Raw genomic sequence first — 19266 nt, 5'->3', positions numbered from 1 at the left:
TAATTAATTAAATAAAGTTAAAGTCCCCTAAACACAAATATTCCCTATACACATGCAATAAAGGGAGAAAAACACAAAATCGCCAAAAACCCCACATATTTGGTATCGTCGCGTCCGTAACAATCCGTACAATAACTCAGAAACATTATTGGACCCGCTCGGTGAACGCTGTAAAAACAAAACTCGAAAAACCTGCCAAAAATGAAAATTTTTCTTAAAATCTCTGCACAAAAATGTTCTAAAAAGTGATCAAAAAAAGGTTATGTGCGCCAAAATGGTACCACTGAAAAGAACAACTCAACACGTAAAAAATAAGCCCTAAACTAGCTCTGTCAACCAAAAAATATTAAAGTTACCTCTCCAAAAAGATGGCGATGCAAAAACAAATAAGATTTCCTCTATATTAGTTTTTATCCAGTAAAATTGTAAAAATAAATGAAAAACTATATAAATGAGGTATCACTGTAATGGTAGTGATCTGTAGAATAAAGATAATATAGTATTTTTAGTGTACAGTGTACGACCCCCAAAATATACAAAAAGAAAGGAAACCAAAATTGACAATTTTCTTTTCACCCATACATTCAAGAGTTAATAAAACCTCATCAATAAGCTAATGACCCACTAAAATGAAGTATTTGTAAAGTGCATCTCATGTCACAAAAATAAGCCCTTATATCTCCAAATTGCCCAAAAAATAAAGATTGTATAGCCAATAAAAAGTGACAATGCATAATCTGCTCTGAATGGCGCAGCTTCTCTTTGATGCCATGGCGTGTGCCCACACAGCAGTCACCACCACATATGGGGGATTGTTATACGCGGCAGGGATAGGGTTTCAAATTTTGTGGAGCGTTTTGGTATTTTATCCACTGCAAATTTGTACATTTTTTGAAAAACACATTAATTTAGCCAAAAAAAATTCCCTTTCAAAATTGCATCCGATTTTGTTTTAACCCTGTAAAACAATTAAAGGGTTAACAAACTTCATAAAAGTTGTTTTACGTACGTTGAGGGGTATAGTTTCTATAATGGGGTAATTTATGGGGTTTTACTTTTATTTAGGTCTCTCAAAGTGACTTGAAACCTGAGCAGGTCCCTCAATAGCAGAATTTAGCGTTTTTTATGAAAATGTGAAAAATCGCACCTAACGTTCAAAGCCCCATAACATCCTACAAAAATAAGACTATGCATAAAAAACCATGTCCACATAAAAAAGATATTCGGTGAATGTTAGTTATTAAGTATTTTTGCGGTTATGACTATGTATGGAAAAAGTAAAACATTTTGAAGTTTGAAAATCAAGAATTTTTCCAAATTTTCACCAAATATCTGATTTTCTCATAAATAAATGCAAAACATACCACCAAAATTTTTCAACTAACATGAAGTACAATGTGTCACGAGAAAACTATTTTAAAATCACTTGGATATGTTAAAGCATTCCGAAGTTATAACCACTTATAGTGACACAGGGCAGATTTGAAAAAATGGGCCGTGTCAGGAAGGTGAAAAGTGGCTTCAGCGTTAAGGGGTTAAAGGCCACAGGCTGTAGAAAGTGTGTGCTGTCTACGCAATGTCACTGCTGAGCCTCTGTATATAAACAAAAAACAGCAATGATGGGAGGCACAACATTGGATCGGAGGTAAAGATTTAGGTGAGAAAAGAAGTGTGTGTTTTATATATATATATATATATATATATATATATATATATATATATATATATACATATATATATATATATATATATATATATATAAATATACACACAATCATATATATATATATATATATATATATATATATATATATATATATATATATATGTGGTGTATATGTGTATGTCCCTTAAAGGAATCTGCACCATTGCTTTTACAATCACCAAATTTTGCTTAGTTGCTCTCTGTGACTCAGGAAACGTCTTATGCAAGATTTTAAATGGAAATTTTCACTTTGCGCTTTCCAAAATACATGTATTAACCACCAGATACAGGAACCATTTTCTGCTGCTGTGGCAGTTAGAAGCTGAGCCATGATTGGTTAAAATTTTGCCACAGGTAATTAATATGAGTTCTGAGCTTTGATTGGTTACTAAAAGCAATGAGCATAAGACAGCTTATGTGTCAGGTAAGATGGATATTCATAAAGACAGGCAGGGAGGGACAGGGAGTGCGAGTCAGTGAGAGAGAGAGAGACAGGGAAGGAAAATGAGAGAGAGGGAGAGTGAGTGACAGAGAGACAGGCAGTGAGAGTAAGTGAGTGACAGAGAGACAGACAGGAAGTGAGTTACAGAGAGGCAGGCAGGGATACAGAGTGAAAGGCAGGGAGAGTGAGTGAGTGACAAAGAGGCAGGCAGAGAGATTGAGTGAATGACAGAGAGAGACAGGCAGGAGCGTGAATGACAGAGAGACAGACAGGAAGCATGAGTAAGTGACAAAGAGACAAGCAGGAAAATAGAGAGACAGAGACAGGCAGGGGCAGTGAGAAAAAGCCAGGGACAGTGAGTGACTGAGAGACAGGCAGGGAGAGTGAGTGATTAATTGATAAAGAAACAGGCAGGAAGAGTGAGTGACAGAGAGACAGGCAGGGAGAATGAGTGAGATACAGAGAGACATACAGGAAGTGTGACTGAGTAACAGAGAAAGGCAGGAAGAATGAGAGACAGTTGGGAGAGGGAGTAAGTGACAGACAGAGAGACAGGCAGGAAGAGTGAGTAAGAGAAAATGAGACATGCTGGGAGAGTGAGAGACAGAGACAGGCACGGAGAGTGAGTGACAGGGAGACAGGCAGGGAGAGTGACTGAGATACAGAAAGACATGCAGGGAGTGTGAGTAAATGACAGAGAGACAGCGAGACGAGCAGGGAGAGTTATTGAGAGACAGGGAGAGAGAGGCAAGCAGGGAGAGTGAGTGAAAAAGATACAGGCAGGGAGAGAGAAACAGAGAGAAAGGTAGTGAGATTTATTGAGAGACAGGTAAAGAGACTGAGTGACAGGCAGAGGGAGTAAGTGAGAGACAGATAAGCAGGGAGAGTGAATGAATGACAAAGAGACGGGAAGGGAGAGTGAGTGAGTAATAAAGAGACAGGTAGAGAGAGTGAGTGACAGAGAGACAGGCAGGGAGATGGAGAGAGAGACAGGCAGTGAGAATGAGGGAAAGGCAGGGACAGTGCATGAGTGACAGAGACAGGCAGGGAGATGAAGAGAGAGACAGGCAGGGTGAATGAGGGAAAGGCAGGGACAGTGCATGAGTGACAGAGACAGGCATGGGGAGTGAGTGAGAGACAAAGTGGCAGACAGGAAGTGTGAGTGAGACAGAGACACACAGGGACAGTGAGTTAGAGACAAAGATACAGTCAGATAGAGTGAGAGACAGAGACAGGTAAGGAGAGTGAGTGAGAGACAAAGATACAGGCAGAGAGATTGAGTGAGAGACAGAGAGACACACAGAGAGAGAGTGAGTGAGAGACAAAGAGACGCGCAAAGAGAGTGAGAGAGTGAGAGGCAGAGTGAGTAACAGAAAGATAGGCAGGGAGAGTGAGAAACTGAGAGACAGGTAGAGAATGAGAGACAGGCAGGGAGAGTAAGAGACAGGCAGGGAGAGTGAGAGACAGGCAGACCAGCAGGGAGAGTGAGAGAGAAAGAGACAGGCAGAGAGAGTGAGTGAGAGACAGACAGAAAGAGTTAAATACATAGATACATCTAAAAACATTTTTTTGTTAACCGATTCTATTTTTCTACCTAAGAGAAGTTATTTACTATCCCGGGCAATGGTAGTATCTACAGCTAGTATATTTATATAATTATATGTATATCAATTTGAGTTTTAATCATATTGATTTCATTGTAGTTTAACGTTTTTAATTCGTTTTTATCATATTTGCTATCTTTCTGTTATTTATGTCTTTGTCTTTTGATTTATCCTTTAGCTGGTGTGTACCCCATATTACTGGAAAGTTTACATCTTTATCATGGTTGTTGTTCTCTTTATTGTGTCATATATTGCAGAGGTAAGTTTTTATAGAGAAACTTCTAGAAGTTAGAGTAGTTCTAAATTAACAGGAACAGCAAATATCAATGTTCATGGTATAGCAGTTTCCTTTTTATATATGTTTTAGTTAGATCTCAATGTGTGGATCCGTACATCTAAGAATGAACTTGGAGCCTTGATAATGCTGTGTGGTCTAGCCTTTAGCACTAGTGCCTGCACATGTTTTTGTTCCAGACTGCTTTCCACCAAAATATGCTTTTTGGCACAATTGTGTTTTGACCAATAAAAAAATGAAGAGACCACGGCTCTCACCCTCTGCAGTCTCCTTATCTTCTACCAGGCACAGCACCTGTGGACAAGTGATTCATTTCCAAAAGTCATCTTCAGCATAAGTACCAATGTGCCCATTGCTTTTTTTAAAACTGTTTATTGCATAGCTGTACATTGCAATACAGTATAATCAATCTAATGACCATGTCACATATATGTTCATCATAACTTGTATCATCCGGATCATAATACAACAGGTTATGAAATGGTATATATATGCTAGACAGAGTAATTTTACAGACATGGAAGTTTCAATTAAAGTACAGAACATAAATCTATATAAACAAAGAAACACTAATAGAAAAACAATTAAACGAACATGCCCTCTTAATGACTTCTTAGGTGGTTTGGTCCAGGAGAGTGCAGTGTTTATTCGCCTAGTACACGTTTAAGTTAAGCATCAGGTACTCAACAGTGTCACTGATTGGGTTTCACAATTTATCTGATATTATGTCGCAATTCGTTTGTGGTATAAGATGTCAGAGAGAAATCACACCATGTCCCCCATACTTTGTTAAATTTCTCCGTGTGTCCCCTATTTTTGTAAACTATTTTGTAAGGTACAATTTGGCTGACCAGTTTCTTCCATTGTAAGCAGATGGGCGGTAAATCCCCCTAATAGATTTTCTGGCCATAAGTAAGGTTTCTCTAATTAATATTTGCTCATAATGAGACCAATTTTCTTAACCGGTTAAGGTCCGAGCCCTTTCCCATTTTTTCATTTCCATTTTTCACTCCCCACCTTCAAAAATCTATAACTTTTTTATTTTTACACATAAAGAGCTATATGACAGCTTGTTTTCTGCGTAACAAATTGCAATTCATAGTGATCGCATTGAATATTCCCTGCCATGTACTGGGAAGCAGGAAAAAAATTCCAAATGCAGTGAAAATGGTGAAAAAACTGCATTTGCGCCGTATTCTTGTCAGCTTAGATTTAACGGCTTTCACTTCACGCCATAAATGACAGGTCTGCTTTATTCTTTGGGTCAATACGATTACAGGGATACCAAATTTGTATAGTTTTTATAATGTTTTCATACATTTACAAAAATTAAAACCTCATGTACAATTTTTTTTTTTTTTATTTTGCCGTCTTCTTGCGCTAATAACTTTTTCATACTCCGTTGGACGGAGTTGTGGGTTGTGTCATTTTTTGCGACTTTGATATTATTTTTAGGACTCTATGACCTTTTGATCACTTTTTATCGAATTTAAAATTTTTTTTTAAATGGCAAAAAAGTGCCACTTTTGACTTTGGACACGATTTTCTGTTACGGGGTTAAAAGCAGTGAAAAACCGTTATTATATTTTGATAGATCGGGCATTTTCGGACGCGACAATACCTAATGTGTTTAATATTTTTACTGTTTATTTATATTTATATCAGTTCTAGGGAAAAGGTGGTAATTTGAATTTTTAGGGTTTTTTTATTATAATTTTTTTTAAACTTTTTTTTATTTTTATTTTTAATATTTTTCAGACACCCTAGGGTACTTTAACCCTAGGTTGTCTGATCAATCCTACCATATACTGCCATACTTCAGCACATTGCAACGAAAGGGTTAAAGTAGCCTCGGGTCTTCGGAAGACCCGAGGCTACCATGGCGACGGATCGTCGCTCCCCGATGATGTCACGGGGAACTACGATCCTTGGAAAGATGGTGGCGCTCATGCTTCATGTTTGAAGCCGCCGGCAACTTTGCCGGCCGCGATCAGCAAGAAAACACCCGCGGTTGTTACCGATAAGCCTTTGCTGCAATATGCAGCAGAGAATTACCAGCTATGGAGAGGGCTCAGCCCGTGAGCCCTCTCCATGCATCGGAACCCGACCACCGCCGTGAATACACGGCAGGCGGTCGCGAACCAGTTAATCTAGGATACCAAAAAGGCATATCAAAGGAGTGGTGGGCAATGGTTTGGAAAGCAATTTAGAGAGGTTTTGGGTAACATCTGACCAAAACGAAGAGGTATAATGACATGTCCAGATCATGTGCCAGAAATTTACTGGCGAGGTAGAGCATCATAAGCATTGCGGGGACGCCAACCTCCCCATTTTATATAGTCGGAGAGGCATCAAATAGCTTTGGTGGATGATATTTAGTTGAGTTAATTTGTTTTTTACAGATGGGGAGACGTAGAGGTGTGATTCCAAAATTTCTGACACTACCTCCTCATTCACTTCAGGAACAAGTTCAGTTCAAGAGGCGACAGCCTTTAGAGTTGTACCTTGCACTTGCATTAATAAGGAAGGAGTATATTGTGGATATTATTCCTCCTGGTCCTTGGGATTTCACTACCCCTATCAGTGGATATGATAATGCAGCTGGTCTGGGTTCTGGGAACTGGGTTTGGATAGCGTGTCTCAATTAAAGAAATTTGTATAAATTAGTGAACTGTAACTGAAATTGGGATTCTAATTGGTTATATGATGCGTGTGTAGACCTAAGGTATGCCACATGTCAGCATCAGGTAATTGTTTTAATTGTAGTATACCATCGTTGTACCACAGTGGAGTTTCCATGGGAATCTCGTTAAATGGGCACAGGGCTCTTGCCACTTTCCAAACCGACCTAGCCACTTTATGAACAGGAAGTAATTCTTTCATTTGCCCCTCTTTATCATTCAATATAGACCAGATACATTTGACTAAGTATTCAGCCAGTGTACGCTCAGGGCATGGAGGTGTGTTCCGGGGGTTAACCAACCAAGAAGTTGTATTTGTCAACTACTTCTAGGTCGCGAATTTGTCAGCTCTTTTATTGTTTTAATACATGAGACATGATTTCCCCCAATTTATTTGCAAACCTGAGAAACGTCCATATGTATCTATCAGTTCTTTGGCCCTGGGTAGAGATGACTCAGGGTGCGACATGAACAGGAGAAGATCTTCTGCATATAAGCTAAGACGATCCTGTCCCATCCCATGCGGCACCCCAACATACAGTGCATCAGTTTGCAACCTTATCGCAAGGTTTTCTTAAGCTAATGCGAAAAGAAGGGGTGATAAAGGGCAACCCTGACAAGTTCCCCGGGCTAAGGTGAATGAGGCTGACAAGTTATTATTGATAGCTATACGGGTTTGAGGAGAGCAATACAAAAGGGAAACTCATTTACTAAACACTATGCCAATCCCAAATCTCCTCAAAACAGCTTGGAGGTAATTCCACTCTACAGAATCAAAGGCCTATATGATCCACATTCCGTAGATTCTTTGTGGCATCATAAGATGAGTCTGGCAAGGCGCCTTTATCAAACGCGGTCTGTAACATGGCAAGTAGTAATTCCTCCTGGTATTTTATCCACATTTTCAGTGGCAGGCTATCGGGACCTGACGCCTTTCCCGTAGCCATTGCTGAGAGGGCTTCCTGTAATTCCTCCAGGGTAATCTTGGCATCTACTGCTGCTCTTGGGAAAGGGTGGGGAAAACTATATCACCTAAGTAACTGTCAATCTCGGCCTCAGAGCATGTCATTTTTGATTCATACAAATCGGTATAAAACTTTGCGAAAGCCTCTAGAATATCTTTATTAGAGGAGAGCATTTCGCCTGACGGGGCTTTAATTTGTAGATCACACGGGGAGGTTAAATTCTGGTGGATGTGCTAGAAGACTACTGGACTGATTCTTTAGTTCATAGTATTTTTGTTTATTGAAAAAAGAATGCCTTTTATCTTTCTCATATAAACACTGCAAGTATAATCTACCTGTATGTTACCAGGATTGCTTGTTTGCGTCTGTGGGCTGCGTTATACATAAGGCACAAATCCCTTAACCTATTTTCTTCCTGTCTGGCTTCTGCTTTACATTAGTTATCGCTGATTGTAAACACCCTCTAATATATACTTTAAGGGATTCCCAAAAGGATTTGTAACCTTGTAACACTCGAAACGCATAGACGATACCTATGTCTAGGAACTACCGATGGTGATGTATTGAATAAAGAGATGTGAAGTTGGAATAATTTGGCTTGACCGTGACTTCTTTGGGGGTTTGAGAATACCCATTATAACATACGGGGTACAGTTTATATGGCCATGTACAAAAATGTATCACCCCTCAGGGTCCTTTTCTACTATGCCAGGTTCCCATCTGACTGACCTGTGTACCAATAGAGACACACCACGGGAATGTGTGGTATGAGTAGAATGGGCTGATCACTGTATCCATGGTTTATTAAGTCATCTTGTTGTGGTAGGAGTCAAATGTGTCTCCTGGAGACATGTAATAGAGGAGGTATGGCGTCTGATTAGATCAAAAACTATGTCATGCTTCCGCGCCTCTCCAAGACCTCCATGACAGAACGGAAAAAGCCATTACATCACATAAGACTGAGCATGTCAACAAGAACAAAACATTAACAAAGAAACCTAAGCGCAAAGGATTATCAAATCCCTAAAATCCATGTGGGAAAAGCTGAACCTGTCCACCGGTACAGGCCAGGTTAACCTGGCTAATCTCAGGGACAAATTGCAGCCGACTATTACTCAAAATGTCACTAACCGAATTAGCACTAAAACGGGGTAGCTTGCGTTAGTAGGTGTTTGATATGTGAAACTTTGCTCCACCTATCAACCCAGCTCTCCCCCATGAAGAAAACTAAAGTATATAACATTGCTTTCCACAACCATAACATATACACCAGGTGTCTGTTCATATGCATATAACTCCCGAAGGAGAGATCTACTTATATTCCAATATGATAATCTGGTATTACGCCATAAGATCTCTATCTATTCTGTACTGACACTAGGATGCCTGGGAGGAGTCCCAGAATACCAGTAGCATGCGTGCAAAATAGAAGTATCTGGCAGACACCCTGGCACAGTAAACAACAAGAAAATTTTTAACACCCGAAGTCCAGTTAGGCATACTCATCCTCCTCCGTCATTAAATGATAAGAAAGTCAACCCGATGGAGTAGTGCAGCTTGGCATAGTCATTTTGCTAGCGATCCGGTCTGCGAAGTGTGTTTAGCCAGTCGTCCACATCCGATGGCGTGGCAAAAAATGACACTTTATCAGCATGAACAACTCTGAGCCGGGCCGGGAAAGCAATGGAGTATGGTATTTGCAGTTCTCAGAGACGCTTCTTTACTCGCAGAAACGAGGCTCTGGATTGTTGCAGAGCAGCTGAGAAATCAGGAAACAAAGTAACAGTGGTATTCTGGTACGAAATGGTGCCAGTGTGTCTAGCAGCTTTAAAATGGCATCTTGGTCTTTACTACACAAAACTCGTGCCAACATAGGGTGTGGAGGGGCCCCTGGTATCGGTGGTTTCACTGCTACCCTATGGGCTCACTCTATGTTGAAGATGTAGACGGTTCAGCGTTTGTCAGTACTATGTATGCACGATTCCATGAATCTTATGGGGTCTGCACCCTCTCCAGTAGGCCCAATATACATACATTGTTGCGCTGAAGGTGATTTACTAGGTTGTCTAGATTTTGCATGTCGTGCCTTATAAGACTCACGTCCACTCAAATTTCTTTGATCTTGGTGGTAAGTGAGGTAGTAGACTGTTGTATCACTGTTAGAAGCTGCACCAACATCTCCTTTAGTGTTAGCTCCGACTCTGCGTCTGCAGTAGCTGCTGCAACATCTCCAGCCTCGCAGTCAGCTCACGAGGTGCCCGCACCATCTTGGGACTGACCGCGTCTAGTGTATTCTTTAAGCTTCTCCACCGCACTGGAGCCTCTAGATTTGCACATCTTTGATCTTCTGGGCTTCTGATAAGGTATGATTGCGGCAAGATATCTGCAGGATAATAGGGAAAAGCTGGCTAGTCAGCAGAGCTCCTTCTAGTTGCAGACGCTCATGCAGGAAGCCAGGCCACGCCCCCTTTGTGCCCATTGCTTTTAATGATGTTTTACAGGAATTTGTAGCTAATGTACTACAATGTGCAGTCAAGCACAGGTCACCATGTACTGCATAAAATATTCATGAGTTTTAGGCAAGTTATTGGTGTATGCTGAATATGAGGTGCCAGATTTCTGTAACTCAAAATCTGTCCCATAATCTGAATGAGATGTCCTTTAGTGTATGGGTTCAGAAGTTACAAATTTTACATAGGTTATTAGTGTATTTTCATTGCAGAATGTTTTATATTCTAATGTAACATTTACTTTTTATCACAGCACAGGTCAAACAAACTATTTAAAATGAAATATTAAGTGCAATACAGTTTAGACCCTAAGTGGATAGAAAATGTTTTTTTCTCAATTATTATAATTTCAAGGTCAATTAGCTCTTCTTTTATTTAGAAATATCACATTTGTAATTATGTGAACATTATGAGTGAATGTGATTCATTCTTTGTTTTTATATTCTTTCATCTCCAGATGTGGTTTATTGAAAACAGAAAACTTTGGCTCTGGATAAAGACTATGTTTAACTACAAATCAAAGAGTCAGTACAGAAGGTTGCAAAGAAAACTTCAGAAAGATCCAGAATGGCCTCCAGAGGACAGAACAGACTATGCCATCCAGTGTGTCTCTGTAGAGGACCCCCAAAATTGCACTGCACCAAATAATGAGAAAGAATCTGAAGAAACACTTGTCACTGTAATGTGAATAAAGCAAGCCTAAAAAAATTAAACTTGTTTTGCTGGTGAAATGTGGGAGGGTGCTAAAAATCAACAAAACCTATTTTTGGAAACTATCAGTTTAGTTATGAATTGCTTTATAAGACCCATAAATCACCACATTTTAGAAACAGAACCCCTCAAAATATTCAAAACAACCTTTGGGAAATCCATTAACCCTTTGAGCATTTTGCAAAGTTGAAAAATAAATGGAAGGGAAATTACAAAAAAAAAAATTTTTGTCTCCTGAGTATGTTGATACCTATTGTATGAGTGTACAATTCTGTATGGGAACAGGGTGGGACTTGGAAGTGAAAGAACTATTGGTACTAAAACCATTTTGGAAACGACACACCAGAGTTTAGCAAGTCGTAATATGTGCATACTCCCTTACAGGTGATGATCAAACTAGGGTGCAAAAAGGAAAAAGATGAAAAGTTATTTTTGCTCCTAGTTTTTCTAATCCACAAGATTAAACAACCCCCCCAAATGTTTACATGTATTTAACATGTGGTTATAAAATGTTGTATGGGCACACAGTAGGGTTCAGAAGCAAAAATTGGCCAACCAGTGACCACAATTTTGGAAACTACACAATCCTTATGAACGCAGTATATTGCTTGACACGTCCATCCTCTTCAATGAGTATTGCGCATTTCCTAATCCTCCTTCATTGCCATCTCTCTTTAACCCGTTCACGACCCGTGACGTAATAGCACGTCACGGGTCGGCCGCGGGTGCATGGAGAGGGCTCACGCATATTGCAGCAAAGGCTTACCGGTAACACCCGCGATCGGTGCCAGCATGGGCGCCGTCATCTTTTCGAGGATCGGCGCTCCCCGTGACGTCATCGGGGAGCGGTGATCCATCGCCATGGTAGCCTCGGGTCTCACGAAGACCCGAGGATACTTCGGGTTAACCCATGCATTACAATGTGCTATCAGCACATTGTAATGTATGAGTAGTAAAATACACATATAGTATGGCAGTATATGATAGGATCGTTCAGACACCCTAGGGTTAAAGTACCCTAGGGAGTCTGAAAAATACTAAAAATAAAAATAAAAAAAAGTTTAAAAAAAAATTATAATAAAAAACCCTAAAAACTCAAATCACCCCCCTTTCCCTAGAACTGATATAAATATAAATAAACAATAAAAATCATAAACACATTAGGTATCGCCGCGTCCGAAAATGCCCGATCTATCAAAATATGATAACGGTTTTTCACTGCGTTCAATCCCGTAATGGAAAATCACGCCCAAAGTAAAAAATGGCACTTTTTTGTCATTTAAAAAAATAAAAAAATTCTATAAAAAGTGATCACAAGGTCGTACAGTCCTAAAATTGATAACATTGAAAAACGTCATCAAAATCCACAATAAACGACACCACACACAGCTCCGTACACCAAAGTATGAAAAAGTTATTAGCGCCAGAAGATGGCAAAATCCCCCCAAAAATTTTTGTACAGGAGGTTTAATTTTTTTAAATGTATGAAAACATTATAAAACCTATACAAATTTGGTATCCCCGTAATCGCAGTGACCCAAAGAATAAAGACATGTCATTTGGGGTGCACAGTATAATCCGTAAGATCCAAGCCCACAAGAAGACGGCACAAATGCGTTTTTTACCAATTGCACTGCATTTGGAATTTTTTTCCCGCTTCCTAGAACACGGCATGGAATATTCAATACCATCTATATGAAGTGCAATTTGTTACGCAGAAAATAAGCCATCACAAAGCTCTGTACATGGAAAAATAAAAAAGTTATGGATTTTTGATCATGGGGAGTGAAAAATGAAAATGAAAAAACAAAAAAGGTCCTGAAAGGGTTAAGACAATTTCACTAGAAGAAATACGCGTATGGATAATGTAGTATATTCTTTGTAGTTTAACATTTTATTTAAAATATACTCACAAAGTATATGTAAAAATGGCCATATCTAGACATAAGCAGGACGCCAGTCACACATGTATACCGTCTATTAATATAATACACCAATAGTCGCCCGTCTTGCGACTAAAAAACCCTTTTTCTACTAGGGCTAAAGTGAATGGTTGAAATGTAACCTTTATTATATATTCCTCATGAAGAAAAGCTACAGTGAAAGGTTAAAAACACAGACAGATAGTAACTGAAATTGTAGTGTTCAGGGGTTAGGAGATGCTATCCTCTGTGCAACACAATACTTTGATCTAGGAGGATTTGATCACTTTCCCCCTTTAGTCACCCCCAAACCCCTGATGACGCCGGCATAGGTGAAACACGTCGGGTGGGCTTTGCTGCGTTGTATGTTAATTTTAAAAGAGCAGCAGACAGCAATCTTATTGGAGCAGATGTACTTACGCGGTCCTGTCGCAATCCAGCGCTGCGTTCTCTGTGGATTCTCCGGCGATTCACTAAGGTAGTGCGCCCGATGTCCACTAGATGTTGCTGCTGCGCTGAAGTCCGTCGGAGTTCACCGGAGTTCACCAAGCTATTCTGGGTGCAGGTAAGTGCGTGTCAAGCGACACTTTTTTAAAAAAAATACGGTGGTTTTTCCGAATCCGTCGGGTTTTCTTACGGCCACGCCCCCCGATTTCCGACGCGTGCATGCCGGCGCCGATATGCCACAATCCAATTCATGGAAAATCGGCGCAAAACGGTAATATTCGGGTAACCCGATGGAAAAACGTGATTCAGGCCCTTAGTAAATGACCCCCATTGAGTCACAAATCTTTAGAAGCTATTAGACAGGATGCCTTCTAGAGATAGACTTAGATGAGATAAGATGTCTAATCTATAACACAGGGAATAGTAGGGACAACTAATGAGGAATATATAATAAAGGTTACGTTTTAACCATTCACTTTAGGCCTGGTGGATAAAGGGTTTTTTGGTCGAAAGCTGGGCGACTATTGGTGTATTATATTAAGAGAAAGGTATAACACTCTGATCTGCACACTATTCAAGACTAGGATGAATGCACAATAATATATGTAGGGAAACCTACTCATAATTTGTTACTCTGGAGTTGTATGACATATCCTGAAGCACTCTTTAATGCAGAGGCCAGGTTTTTCAGGGCAGATATCACACTGGTAAATAGTGTCCTTTCTTATCCCCACTTTGTAATAGATTTTGCATTTTGGAGTCCGTCCTCTACTTTCTGTGAGGGAAACTTCACCAGGAAAATGTTACCCTGGGTACTGTGGTTTGTTGCTTCTTGACTTGCAAAAATGAGGGCCTTGATCACCACCTCCTGAAAATGAAGGAAAGATTTGCTGTGACCTGCATATTGAAATTGCACCATAGCCATCGGTAGAATGTGCATGGTCAGCTTTTTATACCATATCTTTATTTTCTGTATGGCGCTTTTTGGTTTCAGCTCCTGCTCTGGCCCAACCTATGAATTTGTAGGCCAGGATGCTGTCAGTTTGCAGACAAGGGTGGAGGTACCACGTACAGGGGTGCGGAGTATTGTAATACATCTGCCATTTTGCCCCATTATCTTCCCTGACTATACTTAACTTTCGCTGCTGATCATTTATTTTACCTGCAATCAGCTGGTCTGAATTGACCAGCCAATGGCAGCAACTGTGGTGGTGACCATGACCCACCATATCACCCTACATTTAACTATTGTGCAAAAACACGACTGTGTGCTCTACAATGATATGACAGGTTGGTCTACACAGACTGACCTGGCGGTTCCATGTGGAAGGTGGCATCATAAAAAACCCCATTAGGAGGCACTAGGAGAGGAAAGGTGCTCCACTCTCATCCCTGCCATTGGCCAGAGCGGCCACAAATTACATAATTGCTAAAAAACCATCCAGTCTGCAGTGACCAGCTGATTGCAGCAATCGTAGGGCAAGGCAGGATCCCCGGGGCAATGAGGGTATCAGTTTTGTATCAGTCCAGTATCTTTGTTCTTGGCATCCATTTCAGAATCTCTATTGTCCTCTTGGTGTGCATCATAAATTATTTGTTGCAGCCGTTCAGAGTAAGAAATATTTACTGTTGTGACTAATGAGTTGTCTCTGTCCTTAGTAGATTCCTGTATCTTTTTGCCTTTTCTATAAAACATAATCATAAGAGGTATAAAAATCCAGAGCAGAATATATATAATGCAGAAGTCAGTATAAGCTTACAGAACAATATAACATACTTGTATAGAGGAGGAGCCGTTTCTTTAGGATTAGTTAGTTTGAATACTCACACAGTGGAGCATATTTATCAAAAGTGTGATGTAGTATAAGACTGTCTGCTGCTGCATATGCAAAAGTTTTGCACACTCCCCTTTACAGCATTGTATAGAATCATTGAAATGAGAGAAAGATACAGGAAGAAAGTGCCATGCCCTATTATGAAATTATTTCAGGAACTGAATCACAAATCAAGTGGACGTATGCAAATATTGTATGGGGAACAATGGCAGAAAATCCTCAGCTTGCTAGTACTGAACTGGAAGGGTGTTTTTTATTTTTTAGAGGACTTTTTAAAAATCTGATCTGGTAATGCTTGTAAATCTGTTCCATACTAAGTAATTAATGGAACCCTAGAAATCATGAAAAAAGGATATATGTTTTGTAGTGTTTTAGTTTCCTAGGGGTACCTAGATTCGTGAATGTGGGTGCATGATCCTCATTAATCTAACACACCTTGGCCTTTCCGGGAAGTGTGCACCAACTATTTTTTGGTGCACCTTTAAAATAGGGCGGGCAACACAATTCTGCATGGTCGTAAAAATACATTTTTGTCAACTACTTTTCCCTGATGATGTGTATATAACTAAACACATATCAATGCAACCATTCTGCAATGTACATACCTAGTTTTTCATCATCACAGTAAAATCCAGTGTAGGTGCTAGGACATTGGTGGATTTTCCTGCTCCTGGTACCTCTACAAAGGTACTACCATTCTCACAAGGGTTCTCTAGACAAGGGGTTTCTCTGAGATCGAAAGAACAATTAATAAATACAATAAATTAATTAATCATCCTACCACATAATGACATTCACTATATTTTACAATATTATCAAGCTGCTTACGTATGTAACATCCTCGGATCGGACTGACTGATCCTCCTCTGGCTTACATTGCATGTCATCACAAATCACACATGAAGTATCAATACAAGTGCAGTTCTGGGAGCAGTCATCTGTGATAAAGGATTCCCCATCCTGGAAAGAAAGCAAATCATGTCATATTATATATTTTATGTTTTGAGGAGTTTGATGTTGTTTTATTGACATTTTTGCACAAAATCATCATAACCTCGGAGTAAGACAAAAGTTTGTCTTATTTGCAAACATAAAATAACTATTTACAAATAAAACAACAAATGTTATAACAACAAATGTTATAATTTATTATATTGACAAAATAACAAGCAATAACAATTTATAACTGTTGATATTCTTGTGCAATGAAAACATTTTTCCCTAGGGTGTTCTGTGTCAATACTTCATGGTTTTCCAGATCTCTGCTTGCTGTCGTTCTCTAGGAAGCTTCATTGTTTACTTTGTGTGGATAGAAATCTTCCCTTGGACATGTGATGTCACACAGGTGCACGGCTTATATCACAGAGAATAATCAGAGCCAGGGCCGGCTCCAGGTTTCAGTGGGCCCTTGGGCGACAGAGCCTCAGTGGGCCCCTTTGCAGTCAACTCGCGTAACGGCATGGATTCATTATATACAGCCCAGCCCCATCCTGACCCCCAATACATTATATGCAGCCCCATCCTGACCCCCAATACATTATATGCAGCCCCCTCCTCACCCCCAATACAATATATGCAGCCCCCAATACATTATATGCAGCCCCATCCTGACCCCCAATACATTATATGCAGCCCCCTCCTCACCCCAATACATTATATGCAGCCCCCTCACCCCCAATACATTATATGCAGCCCCCGATACATTATATACAGCCCCCTCCTCGTCCCCAATACAATATATGCAGCCCTCTCCTCACCCCCAATACATTATATGCAGCCCCCAATACATTATATGCAGCCCCCTCCTGACCCCCAATACATTATATGCAGCCCTCTCCTCACCCCCAATACATTATATGCAGCCCCCGATACATTATATGCAGCCCCCTCCTCACCCCCAATACATTAGTTGCAGCCTCCAATACATTATATACAGCCCCCTCCTCGTCACCAATACAATATATGTAGCCCCCTCCTAACCCCCAATACATTTTATGCAGCCCCCTCCTCACCCCCAATACATTATATGCAGCCCCCAATACATTATATGCAGCCCCCTCCTTACCCCCAAAACATTATATGCAGCCCCTTCCTCACCCCCAATACATTATATGCAGCCCCCAATACATTATATGCAGCCCCCTCCTCACCCCCAAAACATTATATGCAGCCCCCTCATCGGATTTCACATTATATACAGCCCCCTTCCCCACATGGATTACATACAGCGCCCTCCTCATGTCCGATTCATTACTAACAGCCCCTATCAAAAGAATAATACTTACCTCAGTCTTCCTTCTCCTTCCTGCAGCCTCACAGCGTTTCAGCCCACGGTCACAGGTTCCACTAGTGTCACGTTCATAACGTGACGCTAGCGCACACTGGGCAGGCCTTGGCCTGTGCGCTAGTGTCGCGCTATGAACGCGACGCCACGCAGAGCCTGTGACCGCGGCCATGCAGAGACGCAGTGTCCTGCAGCACACAGAGCGTCGCTTTACGGCGCCAGCACCCAGCACGACCAGGCTGCTTGGGACAGGGGTTTGGCCACGAGCAATAACAATTTATAACTGTTGATATTCTAGTGCAATGAAAACATTTTTCCCTAGGGTGTTCTGTGTCAATACTTCATGGTTTTCCAGATCTCTGCTTGCTGTCGTTCTCTAGGAAGCTTCATTGTTTACTTTGTGTGGATAGAAATCTTCCCTTGGACATGTGATGTCACACAGGTGCACGGCTTATATCACAGAGAATAATCAGAGCCAGGGCCGGCTCCAGGTTTCAGTGGGCCCTTGGGCGACAGAGCCTCAGTGGGCCCCTTTGCAGTCAACTCGCGTAACGGCATGAATTCATTATATACAGCCCAGCCCCATCCTGAGCCCCAATACATTATTTGCAGCCCCATCCTGACCCCCAATACATTATATGCAGCCCCCTCCTCCCCCCAATACAATATATGCAGCCCCCAATACATTATACGCAGCCCCATCCTGACCCCCAATACATTATATGCAGCCCCCTCCTCACCTCCAATACATTATATGCAGCCCCCTCCTCACCCCCAATACATTATATGCAGCCCCCTATACATTATATACAGCCCCCTCCTCGTCCCCAATACAATATATGCAGCCCTCTCCTCACCCCCAATACATTATATGCAGCCCCCAATACATTATATGCAGCCCCCTCCTGACCCCCAATACATTATATGCAGCCCTCTCCTCACCCCCAATACATTATATGCAGCCCCCGATACATTATATGCAGCCCCCTCCTCACCCCCAATACATTAGTTGCAGCCTCCAATACATTATATACAGCCCCCTCCTCGTCACCAATACAATATATGTAGCCCCCTCCTCACCCCCAATACATTTTATGCAGCCCCCTCCTCACCCCCAATACATTATATGCAGCCCCCAATACATTATATGCAGCCCCCTCCTTACCCCCAAAACATTATATGCAGCCCCTTCCTTCCTAGCGCACACTGGGCAGGCCTTGGCCTGTGCGCTAGTGTTGCGTTATGAACGCGACGCCAGCAGAGCCTGTGACCGCGGCCATGCAGAGACGCAGTGTCCTGCAGCACACAGAGTGTCGCTTTACGGCGCCAGCACCCAGCACGACCAGGCTGCTTGGGACAGGGGTTTGGCCACGAGTGGGCCCTTCCAGCAGCTGGGGGCCCCGGCACTTGCCCGGGTTTGCCGGGTGTTGGCGCCGGCCCTGATCAGAGCCATATGATATAACGAGCTGTGCACCTGAGTGACATCACATGACCAGGGTCCATTTTTTTATCCATAGGAAGTAAACAATTAAGCTTACTATAAAATGACAGCAAGCAGGGATCTAGAAACTTGTAAGGAATTGATACAGAAAAGTATATTGGAAAATCATTTACCTTTCAATTTCACAAATAATATAAAAGTTTGAAATATGAAAAATGGACAACCCCTTTGAGATAGGACTGAGAGTTGCCTCTAAGCATATTGAATATTTGGGGAGGAACATTTTATAATGCAAATTGAATGTATAAGGCGGTGTATGCATGTATGTAACCAAATCTTCAAAAATGGCCCAGCATCTTAGCCGAATGTTTTGTTAGGTGAGATAATCCTTATACCTTTGGTGCCAAACCAAATTTAGGGAATC

General features: G+C 41.1%; 1 protein-coding gene across 2 annotated transcripts in view; it reads left to right on the top strand.

Moving 5' to 3' along the window:
* The window catches only part of LOC140122120 (probable cation-transporting ATPase 13A5), a 103057-nt gene extending 92142 nt beyond the window's left edge, over positions 1-10915 (top strand). For both annotated transcript variants that reach the window (XM_072142608.1, XM_072142609.1), the window contains exons 29-30: positions 3930-4010; positions 10660-10915. In XM_072142608.1, the coding sequence (XP_071998709.1) occupies positions 3930-4010; positions 10660-10890 (312 nt within the window). In that variant the 3' untranslated portion in view covers positions 10891-10915. The remainder of the gene's footprint in view (positions 1-3929; positions 4011-10659) is intronic.
* The last annotated feature ends 8351 nt before the right edge of the window (positions 10916-19266 follow it).

This window comes from Engystomops pustulosus, chromosome 3 (assembly GCF_040894005.1).
Source record: "Engystomops pustulosus chromosome 3, aEngPut4.maternal, whole genome shotgun sequence".
In the NCBI taxonomy this organism is placed as follows: Eukaryota; Metazoa; Chordata; class Amphibia; order Anura; family Leptodactylidae; genus Engystomops; species Engystomops pustulosus.
This window is presented reverse-complemented; position numbering and strand designations above follow the sequence as displayed.